Source organism: Molothrus aeneus, chromosome 3 (genome assembly GCF_037042795.1).
Source record: "Molothrus aeneus isolate 106 chromosome 3, BPBGC_Maene_1.0, whole genome shotgun sequence".
Classification (NCBI taxonomy): domain Eukaryota; kingdom Metazoa; phylum Chordata; class Aves; order Passeriformes; family Icteridae; genus Molothrus; species Molothrus aeneus.
Window position 1 is genome coordinate 12,590,918 of NC_089648.1, and position 21,338 is coordinate 12,612,255.

At 42.0% G+C, this 21,338-nt stretch overlaps 1 protein-coding gene across 2 annotated transcripts in view; it reads right to left on the reverse strand.

Annotated features, from left to right (window-relative positions):
- The window catches only part of PPP1R21 (protein phosphatase 1 regulatory subunit 21), a 31,967-nt gene extending 16,418 nt beyond the window's left edge, over window positions 1-15,549 (reverse strand). Inside the window, exons 1-10 of one of the 2 annotated variants that reach the window (XM_066546288.1) lie at window positions 15,414-15,549; window positions 12,736-12,804; window positions 12,190-12,336; window positions 10,326-10,427; window positions 9,486-9,650; window positions 9,327-9,385; window positions 6,823-6,917; window positions 6,143-6,214; window positions 4,493-4,545; window positions 2,365-2,514 (exon numbers count right to left, since the gene is read on the reverse strand). In XM_066546288.1, coding sequence (XP_066402385.1) covers window positions 2,365-2,514; window positions 4,493-4,545; window positions 6,143-6,214; window positions 6,823-6,917; window positions 9,327-9,385; window positions 9,486-9,650; window positions 10,326-10,427; window positions 12,190-12,336; window positions 12,736-12,804; window positions 15,414-15,473 — 972 coding nt within the window. In that variant the 5' untranslated portion in view covers window positions 15,474-15,549. The remainder of the gene's footprint in view (window positions 1-2,364; window positions 2,515-4,492; window positions 4,546-6,142; window positions 6,215-6,822; window positions 6,918-9,326; window positions 9,386-9,485; window positions 9,651-10,325; window positions 10,428-12,189; window positions 12,337-12,735; window positions 12,805-15,413) is intronic. The other variant, XM_066546290.1, reaches the window with a different exon arrangement.
- Window positions 15,550-21,338: the final 5,789 nt, after the last annotated feature.

A 21,338-nucleotide genomic window follows, 5' to 3' on the forward strand; every position in this document is an offset into this window, starting at 1 on the left:
AATTTTGCCTTTAAAAAAGCAGACCTGAGAACATAAGGTGTACTCTTACACATCAAATGTAACACCACCATCAGCTTTTCATTTTGGTACCTCAGTATCACAAAAAAGCTTCTTCCACAAATTAATACAGGTAGGCAAAAGCAATCCTGGCTTTTATTTTACCCCACAGAAAGATACCTTCACCTTTGATTATTTACACCACAAGAGCAGCTAAAGATCCCAGGCAAACAGAGTCCAAGAGATTTTAATTGTTCCTTGTGTTATTACAGTGTGGTAACACAGTGTTAACAAGAAGAGTGAGATGCTAAGCTCTGATCCATGCATGCACAAACCTGGGTGGAATTAGGGAAAATTCCTAAATCTAAAGAGGAAGAAATAACACATGCAGAATGCTCCTGGCTTGTGTTGCAAGAGAGAGGACTTGAATTATCCAGCATGATGCTGTAGACCCAGCAGAACCCAGCAATCCAACCCTCAAAGAGAAAAGGAATACTTGAACCTGGCAGGGAATTGTCCACATCTACTTTGAGTGTTTGGTGGGGAAAATAGCTTGAAAGCACCAGACAAGACCTGGAGTTGGGGAAAAATAAATCAGTGCAAGTCTGCTAAGCCACTACCTGACACTTGTTTCATCTTCTCTACCATATTAAGGGGACATTTTTGACCAACTTGGTGGAGTAGCTAAAAATAAAATTTAAAAAAAATCACCCTGAGAACACTTGCCAAGCAAATAGATAAATTAATAAAAAATACAGGAGCAACTACAGCTTCAGTGAGCAATAAAAGATGCTTCAGGACTGGAAAGTCACAGCAAAAGCCCTGAGAAGTAGCATGCATTGAGGGAATTAGGCCATGAATACACAACGGGGCAGAGTACAAGAGACATAATTATGAAAACAAAGCCTGAACTACTGAATCAGACTCAATTATAAGAAAAGGAAAATGAAATTATGGTTCTGATTAAGTTGCCTGTTTCAGCTGTGCTGAAAAACAATAAAGAAGTGTTAACTAGGAGGTCAGGGAAAAAATCTGTGAGGAGAGATGTCTAGGAAATCTGATTTTATTGCTTTAGTGTAAACTGCAGTAGTATCTGAGAAAGCAGTCACCACACTGGACCACATTAAAAAAAAAAAAAAAGAGACCACTCCTGCCCCAAAAAAATCTTAAAGATGACTAAACCCCATCATTTTCACAGGAAGGACATGCCATTCTGAGTGCATTTGGTGGCAGCAGCAAGAAAATGTTCTCAAACTATGCTGAATCTCTGCAGAAGGTGTTCTAGACTAAAACAGTTGAAACAACTGAGAACGCAAACAGAAAGGGATTCTCTAGTGGATAACCACCTCCATAAACATATTTGTTACCTGAAAAGAGGTTATAGGAGGTTTTCCAAAGAACAAGAAAGTTTTGTCATAGTTAACATTGACACCACATGCACTGCAGCCACTTGATCAATGCAAACTACAATTCACCTCAGCACCTTAAATCTGAGCCCTGGCAGCTACTAAACTGAAATTAAGAGACTGAATCACAAAATACTCCCTGCAGCTTAAATACTCACAGATCCCCTTAAACTACAAAGTCAACTCTGATCTTAATGCAATTTGTTCCAAAGCATACATGTATATATCCCCACACAAATCCTTGTGCATAGTTATTTTCTCTAGTTCACAGCATAGGAAAACAAAGTCAAAACATGCAGCTCTACAGCTCTGGATGACACTCTCAGAAAATCTTTCCATAGAATTGTGTCAAAAGAGATGAGTCAGATTTCTCATACTAATTTCAACATGGTTTACAAACTTGAAGCTTCAAAACACTTACAGGAAACATCTTCACACAAGCAGCCCAAAATCAGACTATAAAGCTGTTTTTTGACAAGGGAACAGAATCCAGGTTCTCTCCCTCATATAAGTCTACCTTTTATCCTTTATTTAATATTACAGCTAAACACTTTAAACACAAGACCAGATTCTGTCTCAACATCTCCTATGCCCCAGTGCATTAAATAAAACAAGCTCTATTCAGCAGTGCAATATTTGTGAATTATTATTTTAAAACAAGTCAGCTGAACTTTCAACAGATGCACTTCAATTCAGCAATTAAAAAAGCAAAGCTTTGATTTGATTATCATATTTCTCTTCTAGCAGAGGCACAGGGGAAAAGAATTCTCTGCAGCTACACCTCATCCACATTCAGAGAATTCATGGAGCAGAAAAGATGTCTCATGCAGGAGGGGCTGGCTCTCAGGAACACACTCACAGCATTCCAGTAAAGGTGGTGCAATTTTCCCTGACTAAGATCAATCACTCACTGAAGTCCAACTAATTGAATACATTTGTAGCTGAAGTGTGTAAACTTTACCTTCTGATTCAAGGGTGATATTGTGTCTGTTGCAGAATCAATGGGGAAGATCTGTACCTTCTGCTCAGTGTATGTGTGGAAGTTCAGGAGAGCTGTTACAAGTTCCTGGACAAAAGCCAGAGCCTGGCCAGCAAGGTCTCGCAGCTTCAGCTGGAAAGAAAGTTATAAAATGATTGTGTTTGAATGGAACTATTTACATATGAGAAAAAAAACTGTCTGGATACAAAAAATCATTATCAGCAATTTCTTTCTTGTTGTTATTTCAGCCTAAAATACACAACAGCAATTATTTTAAACTTAATTTTTATTCACAAACTACAGAAGGGCATATTGTTCTGTGACAACAAAGTATCTCTTTATTTCACACAACTGGTGATGGTTTGCCTCTGCTGCATTTTTCAAACTTGCAAGCCACAAAAACACTGAGAGGTCAGCACAATTACAGAAACCATGCCTGAAATTTCCAAAGAACAACAGACTAATTGCTGACAACAGCTCAACACCAGGTTGCAAGGAAACCTCAATTTAATTAGTAAAAACAATGATGTTTTCTCCCAGAATTAAAGGTGTCTGCTTCTCTAACCAAGAGCACTCAATTCTTATTCTCCTGGACAGAGCTGAGCTGCTGCTCATGAGTAAGGCTGTTCTGTGGCTTCAGTACAGCAGGAAGGTATCAAAGAAATTAATCCAGAATGGAACATAAATTCAAGAGAGAAGAAAACTATTCCCTGTTGGGATTTATGGGAAGAGAATAATGTTATAGTGACATTTCAACCAAGAATAACTTATCCTTCAGAGACTCTTAATGCTTCAATGGACTGCTAAATCAGGTCAGTCTTGATTATGGATCTGGGATGGTGGCAAGTAATTAAAGAAGTCATTATACTCAGCTTGTGTATGTTAATTAGTCATGTAAGGAAGGGAAACACACACATTGCTGTTTTGCTGTCCTTTACACCACAGCCTGTGCTAATACACCAATATTTTGCCTCCACTGGCAAAGCCAGTCATAAAAATCTGTCCTAGAGTATTTTCAAGATTGCAGATCTTGAAGCATGAGGCTGCCTGACATAGTGCTGGCAGAAAATAGCAAAAGGAGAGTTTCCATGCAGTTATTCAGATTTTTCTTGGAACTCAGCAGCAGCAACCTGAAATTTAAGGTTATTTCCATCACAAAGCTGAACAGCAAGTCACCTGTTCTCACAGCAGACATTATTGGGAAAAAGGTCTCTTTACAGGCACTTCTGAAGAATGGAGAAAGCAGTTATTTTAAATCTTCCTGCAGTAGCATCTGAATGCACTAACTTGAAGACTTGAGACACAAGGAAACAGAAAAACCCCACACTGCTGAAGAGTCCATCCTCAATGGTAGCAACACAGGAAAATTTTGACTGCATACAGGTTTCTGATCTGCTATTGTAAAAACCCTTAAAATATTCAGCCATTCACAGAATGCTCATTTTTGAATACTGAATAAACAACATTCACAAGGAATCTCATTAAATTACAGCAGTGAACAGAAACTGTTTTCTAAAAACATTTCAATATATAAGAGTTATTCTGCTGCAAGCAAGAGGTGCTTTGGCACGAAGTATCCCACAAAATGTAAATGAACCATGCAGAGATCTCCAAGTGACATGATTTATTCCTTGAAAGGGTTGTGATTGGTGACAAGTAAAGTTACCTAATACAGCATTTTAGTGCACACACCACTGCGCAGTTTACAACTGCACACATTCTCTAAAGCTCAAGTGATGTGACTGAAGAAGCTCAGTTTAAGGGAAAAGGAATTTAGGATACCAAACCTACCTTTTTCCAACAAAAGGCCTCTGAACTACTGTAGTTTTAATCAACTTTAAAAATGAAATGTTCCACCTTCTAGCTCACTGAAGGTTGACACAATAAAAGAATATTTCATATAACTTTAATAAGACTCCTTGATCTAACAACAATATACACAAGCTCTTGAAAAGTGCAGAGGCTCTGTGGGCAGAAATGCTCTCAGAATATCATGACAGTAGTAAGGCAGGCTATCTTCTGCTATTTGAGGTACTAAAATGACTGGTTGTATTTCAGCATCTGTGTACAAAACTGTGCAGAGCCACAGGAAAGCACAAGAAGCTCTTACCTGATTCCTTCTGTTGTGCAATGGTACATTCAGAGCATTGTATCGAGCAGATCCTACAGGACAAAAATTGAGTTTTATGCACTTGTTAAATTGTGGGGGAGAGACATTTTTTGGTAAATACTGATTTAAAAAAGAAAATTCATTGCAGGGATATTACAGGTTATGTGAGCAATATTAACTAAAGAGATGCAAACAATTGACTCAAACAAAGTAGGCCTAAATATCCTCACTTAAGGGTTTCTGGGATTAAGTGGAAGGGAAATTAGTTCAATACTTGCCTCAGATTGTAAGCCAAATTTAATCATCTGAAGACCCTGAATTTGAAAAATAAGAGCAGACTCCTTTTGCCCAAAGAAAAATATTCATCACAAACAAGGGTGAAAAAAATCTTGTAAAAGAAAACACACTTAAAGAATTCAAGATTATCTTCAAATTTCAATTACATGCCAAGGAGGGGCCAAGTAAGATTAATATATTTTTGAATGGTTTCCTTGTTTTTTAAAGCTCTTGTATACATTTAATATGATGATAATTTAGACTAAGATGTACTCTCCATGTATTTCAGCATTCTTCTCTAGTCATGAAGTAACCAGAATGATTATTCAGTTACAAGCAGCCACAATTGGAGGGGCAGAGGGCTATTTGTACATAGAGAACAGCTTACAAAGCCTTACAGATTTAAAAGGGGTCACATCCATTCTCAATTCAGTTGAACAACAACCAGCTTAGTTTAAAATTTGCTCACAAAGGAAATTTACAGTTTCTTACTCCTTTTTTGTCATTCACATTTGGCTATTAAGACATGGGAAGAGGTAATTACAATTTAGAGGAAAATAACCCTGTTCAAAATTATTGAATCCTACTTCTAACTAAATGCTTCAAGAAACTTTTTCTCTCTGTAAATCATTCTTAGCAGTCATTTGATTGTTACTGAAATTAGCTGCTAGTTACACTTGAAGCCAACTACAGGGTCTCTAGAAAGACAGCTGGAATCCACAGCAAACAAACACTTCCTGACTTCCACTGATCCTATCACTAAAGAAAAGTTCTCTATTTGCAGTGTTTTCTACTACACAAGCAAGGCATTATGCTATGGCAGCTGAGTGAGCAGAAAAATTACTTTAGCAAAGTTCTTGCTACAATGATAAGCACCTAAAAACAATGCAAGCTAAAGAAGCCAGAGAAGTAGAAATAGGCAGCAGATGCCAGGCAAAGAGAGAGAAGTGAAAAGGATCCCAACTCCAGGCACCAACACCTCAGTGGGATGTGCTGTATGGGAGTCAACATTTCCTGCAGAGATGATGATCTGGTGTTCCTAAGCCAAGACTCACTGGATTGCCAAACCAGTGGAGAGCTTGGCACACTCACCCCTGCAACACCTGCCAGATCAGCTTTTAGAGAACCTAAGGCTACTTAAAACACTGTCAGCAGGTTTTAAACTGAATGAAAAATGCAAAAAGCCACCAATGAAATACACAAAAAATTCAAAAGCCTGTTTTCACTTCTCTGCTCCTTCTTCACTACTTTCAGCTTTTTCACTATTCCAGGTCCTCCTTGTCTTGTAGGGTCCAGAAGAGTGCAGGCAGTGCCTGCCCAGCCTTGTGTTCAACTGTTTAGGAAAGCACACAGTGCACAGCAGCACATACTAACCCATGCTTGTACCAAAGCCATGCAAAGGCTGAGCACTCCTAACTCCAGGGGATCCTCTGCACTTCAGCTGATCTAGCAGCAGTTGGAAAGGAAGCAGAAAAATATTGCTTCAGGTAAAAGTCTCCAGGTCCAAAGGGCTTTTTTCCCCATGAAGGGACAAACAAGTCTAAGCAGCCTTCAGGTAAGAACTACTCTGTGTGTTTTCTGATCAGTGAGACAGAAATTCCCCACTAGAAATAAGTGCATCAATAATGATGCAATATCTCTGCAGCCACCAGTTTTCCCCCACCTTAACTTACTGCACCTCTTGAATATACCCTGCCAAAAATAATATTCTTTGAGATGAGTATCCAATCTTTATGGAGCAGCCATTAAATTGACAGTGTTCCTTCATTATTTACAATATTCTGTCAACACTAAATAAGACAAGTGGCAAATCACTCAAAAGCCTTCAAAAGTTTCAATTTTCATTATACATATAAAAACTTGGTATTTTAGAATTACTGAAGAAGACCATGACAAGTATCAGGAATACTTACTACAGTTACCTCCAAGTGTCTGTTCAGATGTCCAACATTTCTTACAGCTAATACATTTTAATTCATAAAGAGTTCTCCCTCCAGATGGATACCCCAAAAAAAAAAAATCAAACAAGATACCCAGACCAAGGCAATACGTACTTGTGTCATTAAAAGGTACTTTTTCATTAATTATGCATAGAGATTCTTCCAGTCTACTGCCCAAAGCTGCTTGAAGATTCTTTAGCTGTTGCTGGCTAAATAACAAAGAGACAAACGAAAAACCACACACACACACACACACATTGTAAACCTTTAAAATTTCATCTGTATCACCAACACCATATCTCACTATAGGCATCCCTTGAGTGTACAGGTATCTGTCTCCTTCTAGAAGCTAGATAAAATAAATACAGTGGGAGTCATTTGTCCTCCTTTATCTCATATTTAACCCAATATTGAATCCTGATCCCAAACAAAAGCATTGAAAGTTACCATAAACTTGTAAATCCTAAATTCCATTCCTGAGAAGCTCCATTTACTTCAGCTCATTTTACTTCAAAAATTCACCTTATTTTCCTATAGTGCAATTATTATATAAGCTACATGAAGGCATTCTTTTCTACTAGAATTTGGATGGGAAGATAAAAGGGCCTCCAAATGAGTTATTATGCATCCAATGCAGTATTCCAATAAGCAGGCAATGAGTTGTCAATAATTCAATTTACTATGTCACATCACTATTTGAGATACCACAAAGGCTTTTCAAAACCCATATTTTTAAACACTGCTATGATACTGCCTGTTCTGACAAGACTTGACAATTATGTTCCTGATGCATTCCCAAGCGATTTTTCTATAAATTTTCTTCATTTGCATTTGACTGTGCATGTACATGTGAACCTAAGTAATTAAGATTACTAATATAATAAGAATAGATTGCTGAGATGAACAGTAACATATTCCAGCATATACATATATCTACAAAGAACACTCCATTATTGATTCAGACCAAATTCCACACCTTACCCAACTTAAGCCCCCAAATTCTTCACTGTTTTGCTTCCTGTTTGACATCTAGAACTCCTGCACATATAATGGAGGCTGGGGGGAAGGTGTCAAAGTGACAGGGTTTTTTTTCCTTTCTTACAGTATTTGATACACAGAAACTTAGCAACTCTAACAAAGCAAAATAATCCAAAATAGACAAGGGAGATATGAAGAAACTGGCCAATAGGTAGCTTATGCACATTTACAAAGGTTTTTCTTGGAGAGCAGCTCCATAATTGCATAGAAACTATACAGCAGGTACTGCAGCAGCACTGAGCATGATAGAAAATTAATTCCAAGACAAACTGCAAATGTACTGATAGTTCCTATTCAGACTTACAGGAATGACAAACAAGTAGTTTGACATGTTTTGCCTTACATTCTGCCCTTTAATTTTCAAGGCATGCAGGCTGTCAAGTCCCATATCCTCTGGCTTTTCTGAGTAAAGTGTGGGTGTCAGAGGCAAATGGATCCCTTCCCTTGACAAAGCAGGGAAAACAGAAGGGCAGTATTCTCAGGGACACATCCTGCCATGTGCTCAACAGACAGTGATTTCAGTGTTTAACATGAAGTGTCAGGCTTTATTACTTTTAAAAACTTAATACAGTATCACTTAAAATAGTAGGGATACCTTTTTACAATAACATCAATTACCCAGCCACCATGGAACATGATAGACAAAGCCTGAACTGACTAGTAGCAGATTAAAACTACAGCTTTTCAAACACCACAAAAAAAGCAAAGAACAGCCAAACACAGCTTTCCTCCTCTTTTGCAAGTCATTTTTAGTGAAACCCTGACTTGTATTAGTGGAGTTATTGGATACAAGTATCTTCACATCTATCAACATCATTAAAATACCCACTTGAGGGTTACCATGTCAAAGAAGGAACTCTGCATCTGATCATTCACTACACATCTTATTCATTGCATTAAAGATCTATACTGCACGTGTATCTTCTAAAAAAATGCAGTTTAATGAACTTCAGAGAAATTTGGCCTAATTGAGGCCCAGTTGAGGACTGTGGCCCTAATTTCATTTGGGCCACAGTCCTCAACTTCCACAACTTGTCTTCAAGACAATGAAAATATTCCAAAACTAACAATATAATTCCCTGATAAAAACTTTCAAATATTCTAGCTGTGAACATTATAGCTGAAGAAAAAAAAATGGTTCAAGAAGCTTTTGCAATGGAAGGGAATTTCTAAAACTCTTTTCCATCAGTTCTCTCAGCATATGTTACTCAAACTGTTCTTAGAAGCAGTTTTTACAAACTCACATATCTTTGTTTCATACCAAATTTTACTTCCTATGGTTTTGCATTATAAATAAATTCTTCCAACTTTCATCAACATTGCTGGTACTGAAAAAGCTTGGAGACAAAACTGCTCTTACTGAAAGCAGAAATTGTCTAGTGGAATTGTCTGGTTCCATACATAGCAAAGGAAAAGGGGGCTTGACCTGCACTAATCACATTTGTCCTCATGATAATACAAATTGAGTTTTATCAAAGTCTTTCAATTAACCCCCTTTTTAAAATTATATTCTTAAAAAACAATCCAGTCAATGTTTCACAGCAATTATTTCTTTACATCAATGAAATAAAGCCACTTACCATTCTTCAGTTCGAAGCCTACAGTCCTTAGCTTCTCTTTCTAGTGTCTGAGACTTGATCTTTATGCAAGAAGATAATCTCACAATGTAAGTGCTGACACAGCAAGACATTGCATTTCAAAACTTTTCAAACTTGCAAGCAAGAGGAAAAACTCCTTACTTCTAGTTTGGCTTTATCATTCTGCAGCTTTTCTATGGTCTCTGTGTATTTCTTTGTTAAGCTGTCCACCACAGCCTGGTGCTGGGCAGCATCTGTTTCCAAAACCTCCAGTTTGCTCCTCAGCTCTGCTTCTAAACGTTTGTGCTGCTCATCTGCTTCAAAGAACTACAGGAAGGAAAGAAAAGCTATTTTAAAAAGCTTCATTTTACTACTGAATCCAGTCCTTTAAGTTACTCCAGTCCTTTAAGTTACTCCAATTTCATTAGGCAGATCAGGTTAACAGCAATTACCAGTTCTCAGAAAAATAGAAATTTTATTTTATTTACAGAGAAAAGATTCAGGAAACTTTTGTAGCACTAATAATTTTTAAATATATTGCTGACTAATAGCAGGCACACAAAAAACTGAACTTGAGCCAAAAGGTTTTTCTCAAGTTTTCTAAAGTGAAATGCATTCCACTCTGGTGAAGTAGCTCCTAATTAAGGCAACTTGCAGAAAATATTTTAAACTTTAAAGCAATTCTGAAACAGTTAATGAACTAGTAAGAAATTTCCTATCAGTACCAGGCTATTTTCAGTAGGGCAGCTGTCACCAGAAGTTAAAAATCTGAATGAGAAAACATGTATTATGTGATTCCACACACTGTCTTAGGAATCAAAAGTCAAAATACTTGATTTTCCTAGTGAACATCTTTATAAACAATCTGATCTAATCTACTGCTTTGCATACAACTAAGCTTCTAGACCCACCAGTTTTCAGACAGCACTTTACTTTCCATATCTTTGGTTCTAACACCAGTTCTCTGAACCAACAATAAAGGCAAAACACAATTTCACTCACAAGTATATGCAGTCGTTCATTTTCTTCTATTTTCTTCTGAAGATCTTCATTGAAGACACTTTTCTGTTCTTGACTCAGCTGAGATGAGGATTCCACACTTTTCTAAAAGAGTCAAAATGCACTCATTATGTCCAAGTCCCAGGTTTGTGAGAACAGCTCCCACAGGTTATTCCCAGAGGGGCACACCAGCAGACGTCCTGCTGACACTGACTGACACATCAGAAGTGGGAATATGGCACTCAGCACCAGCCTCAAGGCAGCACACTTTCCTTTCCTTCACCCCCCTGTGACCCTGCCTGGAGAAAGCCTCCACTCAGGGGTCCCACCCACACTCCCAGGGAATCAATCCATCACTTGGACGGGCAGCAGCCCACCTGAATTCACTGGAATCCTGCACGATCCCATGCAGTCAGCAATCCCAAACTCTCCATACCCAGGCTCAGCTGCTTTGCTAGCTGTGTGTAAGGCACATCTGTGCCCAGGTGTAAGGCAGGTTGCTCTCAGCAGGCTGCAGCACAAGGTGCCATGGAAGCACAGGGTCTTCCATCAGCCACACACATCCCTCTGCCTGCTTCCTCATTTTCCACTCATTTAATCCAAAAGACTCAGATCACTGAATGCCACACACCACACTGCTGAAGAAAGGTATTATCTCCAACACAGGGAAGATTCTATGCATTTAAACTCAACACCAAACCTCAAGAACTAGGGATATGTAGGGCAGATAAGTCACCTCTGTGTTTGATGCCAGCCTGTGAACTCCACCTGAGATATGGGCACATGTTCTACTCCTTCTAAAGGGATTGCACACAGACCAGGGAACTAAAGCTGTGCATTTTAACAGGAAAGAAACTCAGTGGCAATTGTTTGCAAAGCTCCTAAAGACAGGCTGATGTCCTTGAAAACTTGGAAACACAGCTAGCAAAACAGTAACTAACACAGTTTGAAATAAAAGAACAGAAGGGTCAAGCTGCATTTGAAAGAACAATCCAATGTGGTGCATGAATAATGTAGAGAGAAGCACTGTGCTTGTCAAGGAATTGGAAAACAGAAAAATGGGCAAGAGTTTAGGGGAAAAGTAAGAAAGATTATCTTATTACTAATCAATTGAATGATCTATCTAAAGCCAATCTCGATAACTACAGCACATTGAGAAAAGACAGCACCAAAAAGAAAAGACAGCAGTAATTAAGAGGGGTTTCTTCATGAGGAAAGTAGCAAGAAATGCTTGAGAATTACTGAAGTCCAAGCACACCACCCCTGGAATTGTGATGTTGCCTACAGAAGGCACAGCTGGTCTTAGAATATGACATCACAAGGTTTAATCAGCAAGCATTCTGGCAGAAAAGATCAGTGTTGAAATCATTCTGTCATTTTGAAATAACATAAAGAATACAAGCTAAAAATTTAGATTTCAAAGCATTTGACAAGATTCACATAGAAAAGCTATGATCACAGGCTGAAGAGTTAACTACCAACATCCAAATTACAAAGCCAAGAGGTGGGGATGGGAAATGAGGAGTGATCAGCTTTCTGCAAAGCAGCTGACTAATCACAGAGCTCCAAAGTATTTCCCACTTTTTTGAACACTTAATAAATACCCATAAAGGAAGACAGCAATTCAGCATCAGTCAGCTGACAGACTAGAAGAGTAGAGAACTACACAGCATGCATTATATATATATATATCAATATCTGTTTTATGGGTGTTTTCACTCACATCAGGTAAAATAACACAAGTTCTGACAAGAACATTCAGCTCAACCCTTGACACAAAATACCTGCTGCTAAAACTCAGGATAAGGCTTTGACAGGTGAGGAGCAGACATCTGCTAAGCAAGTTTTCTTTGCCTTCAGCACATACCTTGTTCTTTTTGCCTCGAGCTTCACTTAATGCAAGTTCATCCTGAAGCAGCTCCACCCGCTTGGCAAGTTGCTGATTTCGAAAGGTCAAGCTGTCCATTTCTTGTTGCAGTTTTCTCAGGGACTGATCCTTCATCTTCAGTTGTTCCTGAATGATAGAAAAAAAATAAATTCATTTTAAAATCTTCACATTTATTTTTACACATTAAAAACAAGTACAACTTAGAAAATTGCTACACTTTTGAAAGACTGAAGAGACAAAGTATCATTTCTGAACTAAAAAAAATGTATTTCACTTCCTTGAGCTGGTCACAGATCATACCCAAGTAGCTATTTAATTCTATAATTATCAAGAATCAAACTTCCCCTTTTACAAACTCAGCACTTACAGAGAACAACAGGCTAGCAGCAAAACAGAAATTCTTTTACTAAAATCAAGTTCCCTCCTCATTTTTTTATTGACATTACTTTTTTGTAAAAAAGTACCCCTATACATTTATTTTGTCACAGCTTAGTCCACCTGACATGAGCAGTTTTTAGAGATTACCTTCAGTGAGGCAGAGTTTGCTTGCTCATCTACAACTCCTTTTTTCAAGACTTGGTTCTGAGCACGAAGCTGAAAAACAAGAGATGCCAGTAACCATGCAAGGCAGCAGAATGAACAAAACCCATCCATGAGAAAGTGCAGAAAGCATCACATTCTCTCAGGAGTGCCAGGTGTGAATGCCTTTTCAAGTGTTCTCTTCAGACAGACAGCAGTGGTATCAGGTTGAAAAGGCATCCAATTCACATCCTGACTTGCCAAAGAACAAGAAGTAACTTTACCACCTGGACATTTTGGTCAAATACAACAGAATTCTTAATAAATATCCTTGGAGACCAGTTACTTAAATATAATTAAGATCTGAAGAACTAGGAACAAATATGGAAAAGTTGCAACCTCTTTCTTGACTAATGAAGTTCCTGGCCATATTCAGGGCTATTTCTGTCTCTCCCCTCTTCTTCCCAAAACTGTTTATAACCAGTTCTGGAACACAAGCAGGACTCAAAGTCAAAATCTGTATTAATTCAAGAGGAGTTTAATGCACAATTACTTATTACCAGTGGCAGCAGATGATCCAGAGAGAACAGAGTGACATAAAAAGCATACAAAGAAAAGCCCTCTAAGCCTTACTTACACAGTACCCAAAATCTGAGCTAAAATCACTGCAGTGAAAAGTGATACTCAAGAAATCTATTTCCCACAGAGTCACTCCACAGAGTACCTCCACCCTGCAGCAATGAGGATACTGACAGTTCCATTGTCCCATTCCTTGAAAATTGCTTGGATCCTGGTTTCTTCAAAGGCAGTTTGCTTTCATTAGACATGTGTGAGTCCAGCTGTTGCAGATATAAATTAAAAGGGTTTGTGCAGGTATCTGGCAGGTGCATAAAAGGCAAGACTCAGTGTAAAACAGCAGTGGCTCATTGTTTCAGTGTGATGACTGAGTATAAATGAAAGGTCAGAAGTCACTGCTAAGCACAGCTGTTTCCCCTGCCATGTTCCCACTGTGCTGCTCAGGCATCACAAAGGCAAGACAAGAAACCTCCCAATGCAAACAGAAAAACTTCCAAGCACAGGGTTTCCCTAGCAAGAAGGAGCAGTGCAGTTTTCCACAGCTGTCTCTGTGCCACAGCTACCACTGCAGGGACATGTGAGGAGCAGAGAATGAAGCAGCTCAGTCCTGCTGCACACACAGACCCAGCTGAAGTGGGACCCACACAGGCTGCCACAAAGCTGCCACAAAGCTGCTTCAGGAGAGAGCAAGCAGCTGCAACTTTTGTGTTTTCAGAGTCTCTTCTTCTCCTCATCCTTCTTCTGGACTGGTCTGTGAACCAAGAGGAAAAGCAATCCTTTGGCAGGGACTTCCCCCAGCACTGCTTGAGCCTGTCAGACTCTTGTCCACCTCTTTCCATGGCTTTCAGAGCACCTTTAGGTGAGCAGGCTACTCCAGGGCTACTCTCCATTTCCACCTGCACACAACAAGCAGCCAACAACAAAGTGAATAGGGCTCTGCACAGGGGAGTCCCACAATGAGCTGCACTGCACGAGAAATGGCATGAGATGAAAAAAAATAGTTCCAGAAAAGGAGCAATGGCACAGGCTGAGAAGTGCATGGTGAAGCTCAGAGAAAGCTCCTGGGCACCATGATGCTAAAAGAAAGGATCCAGCAGCAGGAACTTTGGGAAGCTATAGTCAGAAGTCCACATTTCCAATGCTCATTCAGGAATCAAGCACCAAAATCCCTCCATTATCTCATCCTCAGCCACTACTGATCTCCAAGGAATAACAGAGCCTCTGTATAAAACAAGGCATGTGAATTCTGTGACCTACAAAGCTGCAAAACAAATTAAATGTTCTTAAAGCTATTTTGTGGCATCAGTAAAAGGCTATCTATCTGTAAACTATTTAGATGATACACATGGTGTTTTTGCAACGGTTCCAGGGAGAAGAGTATTTAAAGACATGGTTCTGTAAGCTGGGAGAAGTGGAGAAGTGTCAAACACAGACAAGTGCCTTGTAACATTTGCTGATGTGGGGCTGCACAAAAAGTGCTGCTTTTCTTCCCCAAGGCTGCTGGAGGACGCTGCCACTCAAGACCAAGAGTCTCCTCTTCCTTTGAGTGAAGAAGAAAGAATGAAGGGATCTGTGCTAAGCAAGGCTCCACTATTTCACAAGTCACCTCAGGCACCATGGAAAGAAAGGCATTCTCCGCTACGGGCAACTTTTAAACACATCTCTGCAAACCCCGTGCCAAGCAGCACCACAGAGGGGATGCAAAGTCAGCTAGGGCAGAAGAAGGGGGACAGACAGGAGGCAAACGTGGAAGCAAATGTCCTGCTCGCTCCCAAGCGCCACTGACACCGCCGAGCTCCCGCACCCGGGAGCTCACACGGGGGGAGCACGGCCGGCACCGGGGCAAATGTTCACCAGGCAAAACCAGGGCCCGAGCCCGCCTGGAAGTGGGGAGCAAGGGAAACACGGCCAGTGTCAGTCCCCCGGCACAGCCGAGCCCGGTGTGGGCACGGCAGCACGTCCTGCACACGGGGCCGTTCAGCCGCGCTCCCCCGGCACCCGCGAACCCGCACCTCCCGCCTCAACGCCCGGCACCCCGCGCTCCCGCGGAAAGGAGCGCTGCAGCCCCGAGCGGCGCCGGCACTGCGGGCCCCGCTGGAGCCCGGTACCTTGGAGTACTCCTGGGCCAGCTTCTGGTACTTCCCCTGCAGCTCCGCCGCCGCCGCCATCTCCGCCCCGCCGGCTCGGCTCAGTTCGGCCGGACTCGGGCGCTGCCGGCGGCCCCGCACGCCCGCGAATGGCAAGACGCACTTCCGGGTTCAGGGCGGCGGGAACGCGGTGACGTAACCGCGCCGTGCGCGAGGCGGCGGGGGCGGAGCTTTAAGCCGCCGGCGCCGCCATCTTGACGCAACTTCCAAGATGGCGGCGAGAGGGGGGCGTGGCTGCGGGGGTGGAGCGGGTCTGATCACGTGACACGGACGAGGCGCTCGCAACGTTGCCTCGGCAACGGGCTACGGGGCGCCGCCCCGCCCAAAAAGCTTCGCCCGCGAACGGGGCTGGGGGTCATGTCGCGATAATCGCGATGCTCCGGTGTCCCGGAGCCATCCCTGCCTGGCACCGTGCCGGTCCCGCGGCTCCCCGGCCGGGCAGCGCTGTCGGCAGGGGGAGCCCCGGGACTCGCACAGACGCTGAAGGAGCCGCGGGTATTCGCGGGCCCATGACGGATCCGTGAGACAAAAGGCGGGTCCGACACTTCCCTCAGCGCCCAGTGCGGGTCAGTGCCCGCGCCCGGCTCTCCCCACAGCCTCCAGCCCTTACGGAAGGATGTGGGAAACGCCAGCCACTTGTTTTTAAAATTTTAAAAGTTTAATGATAATAAAATGGTGATAAAAATAACGATATAATTAGAGTAATAATAACTTGGGCAATTTGGATTAGGACAATATGAGACAATAGAAACAAAGAGTTGCGGACGTCCGGGTACCTTTTTCTGGGCAGCACAAGCCCGAAAAAGGACACACGTTAACAGAGGATTAACCCTTAAGAACAACAGCCTGTTGCATATTCATACACCTCATACATGATGCATAAATTCCATTCAAACACAAGATTCTCTCTGGTCAGTGTCAGCTTCTTCCTCTGAATCCTGACGGCGCCTTCAGAGCTGAGAGAGGCAGGAAGAAGTTCGTCTCTTCTGATAAGAGAACAATAAATTCTTTTTTTCTGAAAGATTTTGGTGTCCTGTGGCTGCTATTTCTTTTTCTTTAAAAAGTATCTTACATAGCATAGTTTCTATTTTAACATTATGTTATAACTTAAAACTATATTTAACACACTACTAAAAAAAAATACAGCATAACTTTCTAACACAACACATATCATATTCGTTTTAATATTTGCGAAAAGCCAATCATAAAATATGCATTTTTCTCAAGGAGATGCTGAGCGTATCCATTATATCCCGGTGAAGGAGAGCACGGGTAGATCCCCAGCCGTGCAGAAACCTGAATTCCACAGTCTGGGGTATCACTGAGAGGGGATCTCATCGATGCATGTAAATATCTCAAGGTGCCCAGGGGATGGTGCCAGGCTCTGTTCAGTGGTGCCCAGAGGATGAGGAGCAATGTCTGTAAACTGAAATACAAGAAGTTCCTCCTCAGTGTGGGGAGGAATTTCTTTACACTGGGGGTGTCAGAGCCCTGGCACAGCTGCCCAGGGGGGCTGTGGAGTCTCCCTCCCTGCAGACATTCAGAGCCCACCTGGACACGCTCCTGTGTCACCTGCTCCAGGTGACCCTGCCCTGGCAGAGGGGTTGGAATGGATGATTTCCTCAGATCCCTTCCAACTCTAACAAATCTGTGATTTTGTGATTCTGGCTTTCTACACCCAGTGTTGTCCTAGAGGGGCCCTTCTCTGCTCCCTTCTCTCCAGCATGTAGGTCTCTGTTTCAGAGCCACCTTTGAGCTTCTCCAGCATTCAGCCATCCTTTTGAGACTGCTGAGCTCTGCTACTTACCTCACATTTGCTTCTTTATCCTCAGACTGGCCAAACATTTAAACGTGTATACACCATCAGCACACTTCAAGCAGAAAATAAAAACATCATAAAAGGTGTATTTGGTACTGCCAGTCAATGCAGAATTTTGTTTCTGAACAGATATTTAAGGAAAAGAGTAATAAGGCAAAATGTGATGAGACTTCACCAGTATATGCTGAGCATCTGGTGATTTGCAGGTTAAGGGCTTCCTGGTCTAGGACAGAGATGTAGCAGCAAATTATTATTTTTGTTCCGTTTCCATGGTATCATTTTTTTCCACTTGATTTCAGCACGGTGTCTTCATAGCTGTTCCTCAGTAGTGGGTAGTGCTCGAGGTGATAAATCATCGTTTTGTTACCTCCTTTTGTCTTTGTTCCCCTCAAGTAGGAGTGGATAGAAGGTGCCCATAATGGAAGCTGATTTTTTACTTAGTCTTGAGGCTTTGATGGTGTGTGCTGTTCTTTTGCTTATCACAGTAGTGAAGTTGGCAAGCCCTAAATATGACATGGGGGCCAGATTAGTAAACATGTTTGTGTCTCCACAGGAAGCCTTAGTGTTGGAGGACATGTTGCTGATCCCTATTGCCAGCAACAGCACTGTGCATTTTTAGGAAGTATAAAAGGGGAGATAGGCAAAACACACACTGTCATCATTCATCCAAATGATCTTGCTGCTGTTCTGCTTGACTAGAAGAGCTTAAACAGCAATCCTGGAATAAGAAATAAGGAAGCTCGAGTTTTTAACTATTAGAGCAGATACACTTCTGTTTCCACTGCATTTTGCATCCCCTACAGAAGTTTTCTAGCAAAGCCAATGGGGTTTGCAACTGCTGCAAACAGATCAGGGTTAAGAGCAGCACGCCTTCCATGGTATATCCTTATATGTCAGTGCAGTAAATTTTGTATGAGAAAATTATTTAAAGCCTTTACATTTGACTCCAACCTGTACTTTTAAGTTTGCATTTTCTAGGATGTGTCTTTCATTGAAATGTTGCACTGAAATACTTTGAACACACTCTGCAAGCACTCCCGAGGTTGTGCTGCCTCCAGAGATGCTTTTGTGATGCAGTTCTCCCCTCACCTCTGGTGCAGCGAATGCTGGCAGAGAGGTTTCACAGTTGAAAGCTGGGAGAGGAGCTCAGGGAATTACACTGCCTGGTTGTGGCAGAATGAATTGCTTCCCCACTGACAGCAGCAGTGCTCCTGACTGGGCAGAGAGCACTCGGAGTGGAAGAGCACAGAATTTATTCTCCTGCATCCACCCAGAGTGACAAGACCCAAGTGTACCTCATGTATGGCATTTATCACAGGAGGCAATGGCAGTTGCTTGGAACAAGTGAAAGGAGCAAATGAAAGCTGGGTGCTCTTACTGCTTTAAGGCTGAGAGCTGGCTGCAGGATTTTTAGGCTCACCAGAGCAGCCCTACTGCAGTGTATCCAAGAATCAGGCCAGCCTCTTGTGTTTTACAGTGGTTCTGTCTCTTGCCCAGTTTCTCACAGATCCCAGAGTCCCTATAATGTCAGGAACATACAACATTGTAATTTATCAATTATCCCATGGTGGCTCTTGGCAAACAGCTTCAGCAAATTTTCCTGAAAACACAGGTGACTGAAGTTAGCTTGTTTGTTTATTTAGTTTTTTTCCCCCTCTCTCGCAGGAAATTCTCAGATTCATCCATTTGGTTTGCCGTGGCAGCTGTGAGTGCAACTTCCCCAAACGTCAGCCGTACAAAAAATGTCTTCCTTGTTCTGTTTCCTCTCAAGCACATCCTTAATTCTCACCTCTCCCTGGAGAGCAAGGCTGTCCCAGCACTGCAGCCCAGGGACCACAGCGTGGTGTCCTAAGGCTCCCACAGCACTGACTCAGTAATTGCAAGGGATTGCTCCTCTTGGCAGGGGCTTGGAGTGAGAGAGCTCATGGCAGTGGAATGCCAAGCAGTGTGGGGTGGTTGGCACAGGACCCCCAAAGTACGGCCTTCTGTGCCACACCCACGGGAATAAATACAGGTTATGGCAGCAGGGCTTCATGCAAGCTCAGAGGTGACGTGTGGAGCAAAGGAATCCCTCCCAACACCCCTGGCAGTTTTGTTTCCATGGGGAGAACAGACAGCAAAGGACAGACAGTGTAACAGAGGCTGTCCTTCCCTCGTGTCTGTGCTCTGCAGCTGCTACCATGGGTGTTGAATTCTAGGTGCAGTCTCAAGACAACGAATTTATTTAAGAATTACAGTGATTGTTTCAAAATCATCCTATTTTCAGGCTCGTTTCTCCTCCCTTCCTGCTCAAACCGTGTCTTCCCCTCTGTCTTATTTGTCAAAACTTTTACTCACAGACCCTGGGAATAGGTGCAGATAAAGAAATAAACAAAGAACGCATTTCAGCTTATCCAAGATGTTTTCTGTGCTTTGAGAAAATAAACTTCATTGTCATCACTTATGTCCTCAAAAGTACTCACAACAAAAGGGTTTCTAAGAGACAGGAAAAATTCAAAAATGATTGGAAGAGAGCCATCTTCAGTCATCAGACTATCACAAGCAGCAAATAAACCACATCCTCGGAAGCTGCGAGCACCCGAAACTGGTGTTTTGTTTCTGTTATCGTAGCAACGGCAAGTCTGAACAGCAGGATGTGTGCTCACAATGCACGCTCGTTATTTCTCATGGTGACTGTAACACTCTGCTCGTTAAGAATAACCTTTCACCTCGTCAAAACCCAATTGCTCTGATAAAAAAAAAAAAAGGCAAGTAGTAAAAAAAAAAAAAAAAGAAAAAAAAAGAAAAAGAAAAAAGAAGGTATATGTATGTACAGATAGTGCAGCTCACAGACCGGTTTAGTTATTATTCATTATCTTGATTTTAGTGTTTCCACAGCATTTAAAAATAGAAATGGGAACAAGTCACTCTCTCTCTCTCTCTCTCTCTCTCTCATGTCCCTTCCCAGCCCATAGGTTAAATAGCTTGAGTCATCTACAGGGTGTGTGCATGGCCAGGGGAGCGGTGCCTTTGTACAGAAAGAAATTGCTGAGGACGAGAAGATGGAAAAAGTGAGCAGGCAGCTGCCTGTGATAAGTCAGAGCTGAACTTTGCAGCTCACATTCCACGTGGGTACAACACATACCAGCCCTGCGTGCAGCAGCAGGAACTGCTGTCCCTCCACAGCAAATCCTTACTGATACTCGCTCCAGAAACCAGCAGAACTTAGTAACAGCTCAAAAAGTTTGGGTTTTGAATGTGGAATTCCCCTTCTGCCACTTCCCCTTCTGGGAAGTGAAACCTCTTCCCTAGCTCTGCCGTCTTTTGTTGAAGGTCTGTGCATCTTCTACAGCCTCGTTTCTTGCTCTTCTTCACACTTGCAGGAGCCATAGCTGAGAAACCTCAGCCTGGCTAGAACTGCCCACACAGATTCCAGAGTCTTGCAGGTTTGCTGGTGAAAGAAAAATAAAAGCAATATACATTAAATCCCAGGAGAGAAATTGCCTGATTTTACAGAGAAAGAAATAATGGAAGAGGAGCACTGTGAAGATTATGGAGTGAGAAGTGGATGCGCTCTCATGTACCTCAGTTGTGATACAGATTTGCAAGCCTTGGGAAGAAGTCCTGACTTACCCATGCAAGGAACATCCACAAACCTGGAGCTGTTACCACAGCAAAGATGTCGTGGCTTTGTCTTCTCTCCAGAGACAGACACATGAGCAGAGAGAGGAGAGAGCTGGGAGGTCTACCAGAAGTTTAGGGAACACTTTGATCAGAATTATTCCCGTTCATGATCTACTTTTTATGATTATTTTTTAAAAGGACTGTGGTGCCTCTGGGAATAATTTGGACTTTTGGAATGAGCTAAAGCCAGGTCTTTGATGTGTAAAGACCAGGATGCACAAGAAGAGGGGGACGGAGGAGATGTGGGGCAGGGCTCCTCACTGACAGCACAGGGAGAAGGCACAACACACCACACAGGAGGAGAAAGCCATAAACAGTTTTTTGGGCAGCATGAGCCCAGAGATGGGAATGGGAGCTTGCAGCAGTGGAAGGGAGGATTAAAAGGCAGCAGGAGAGCATCCTGA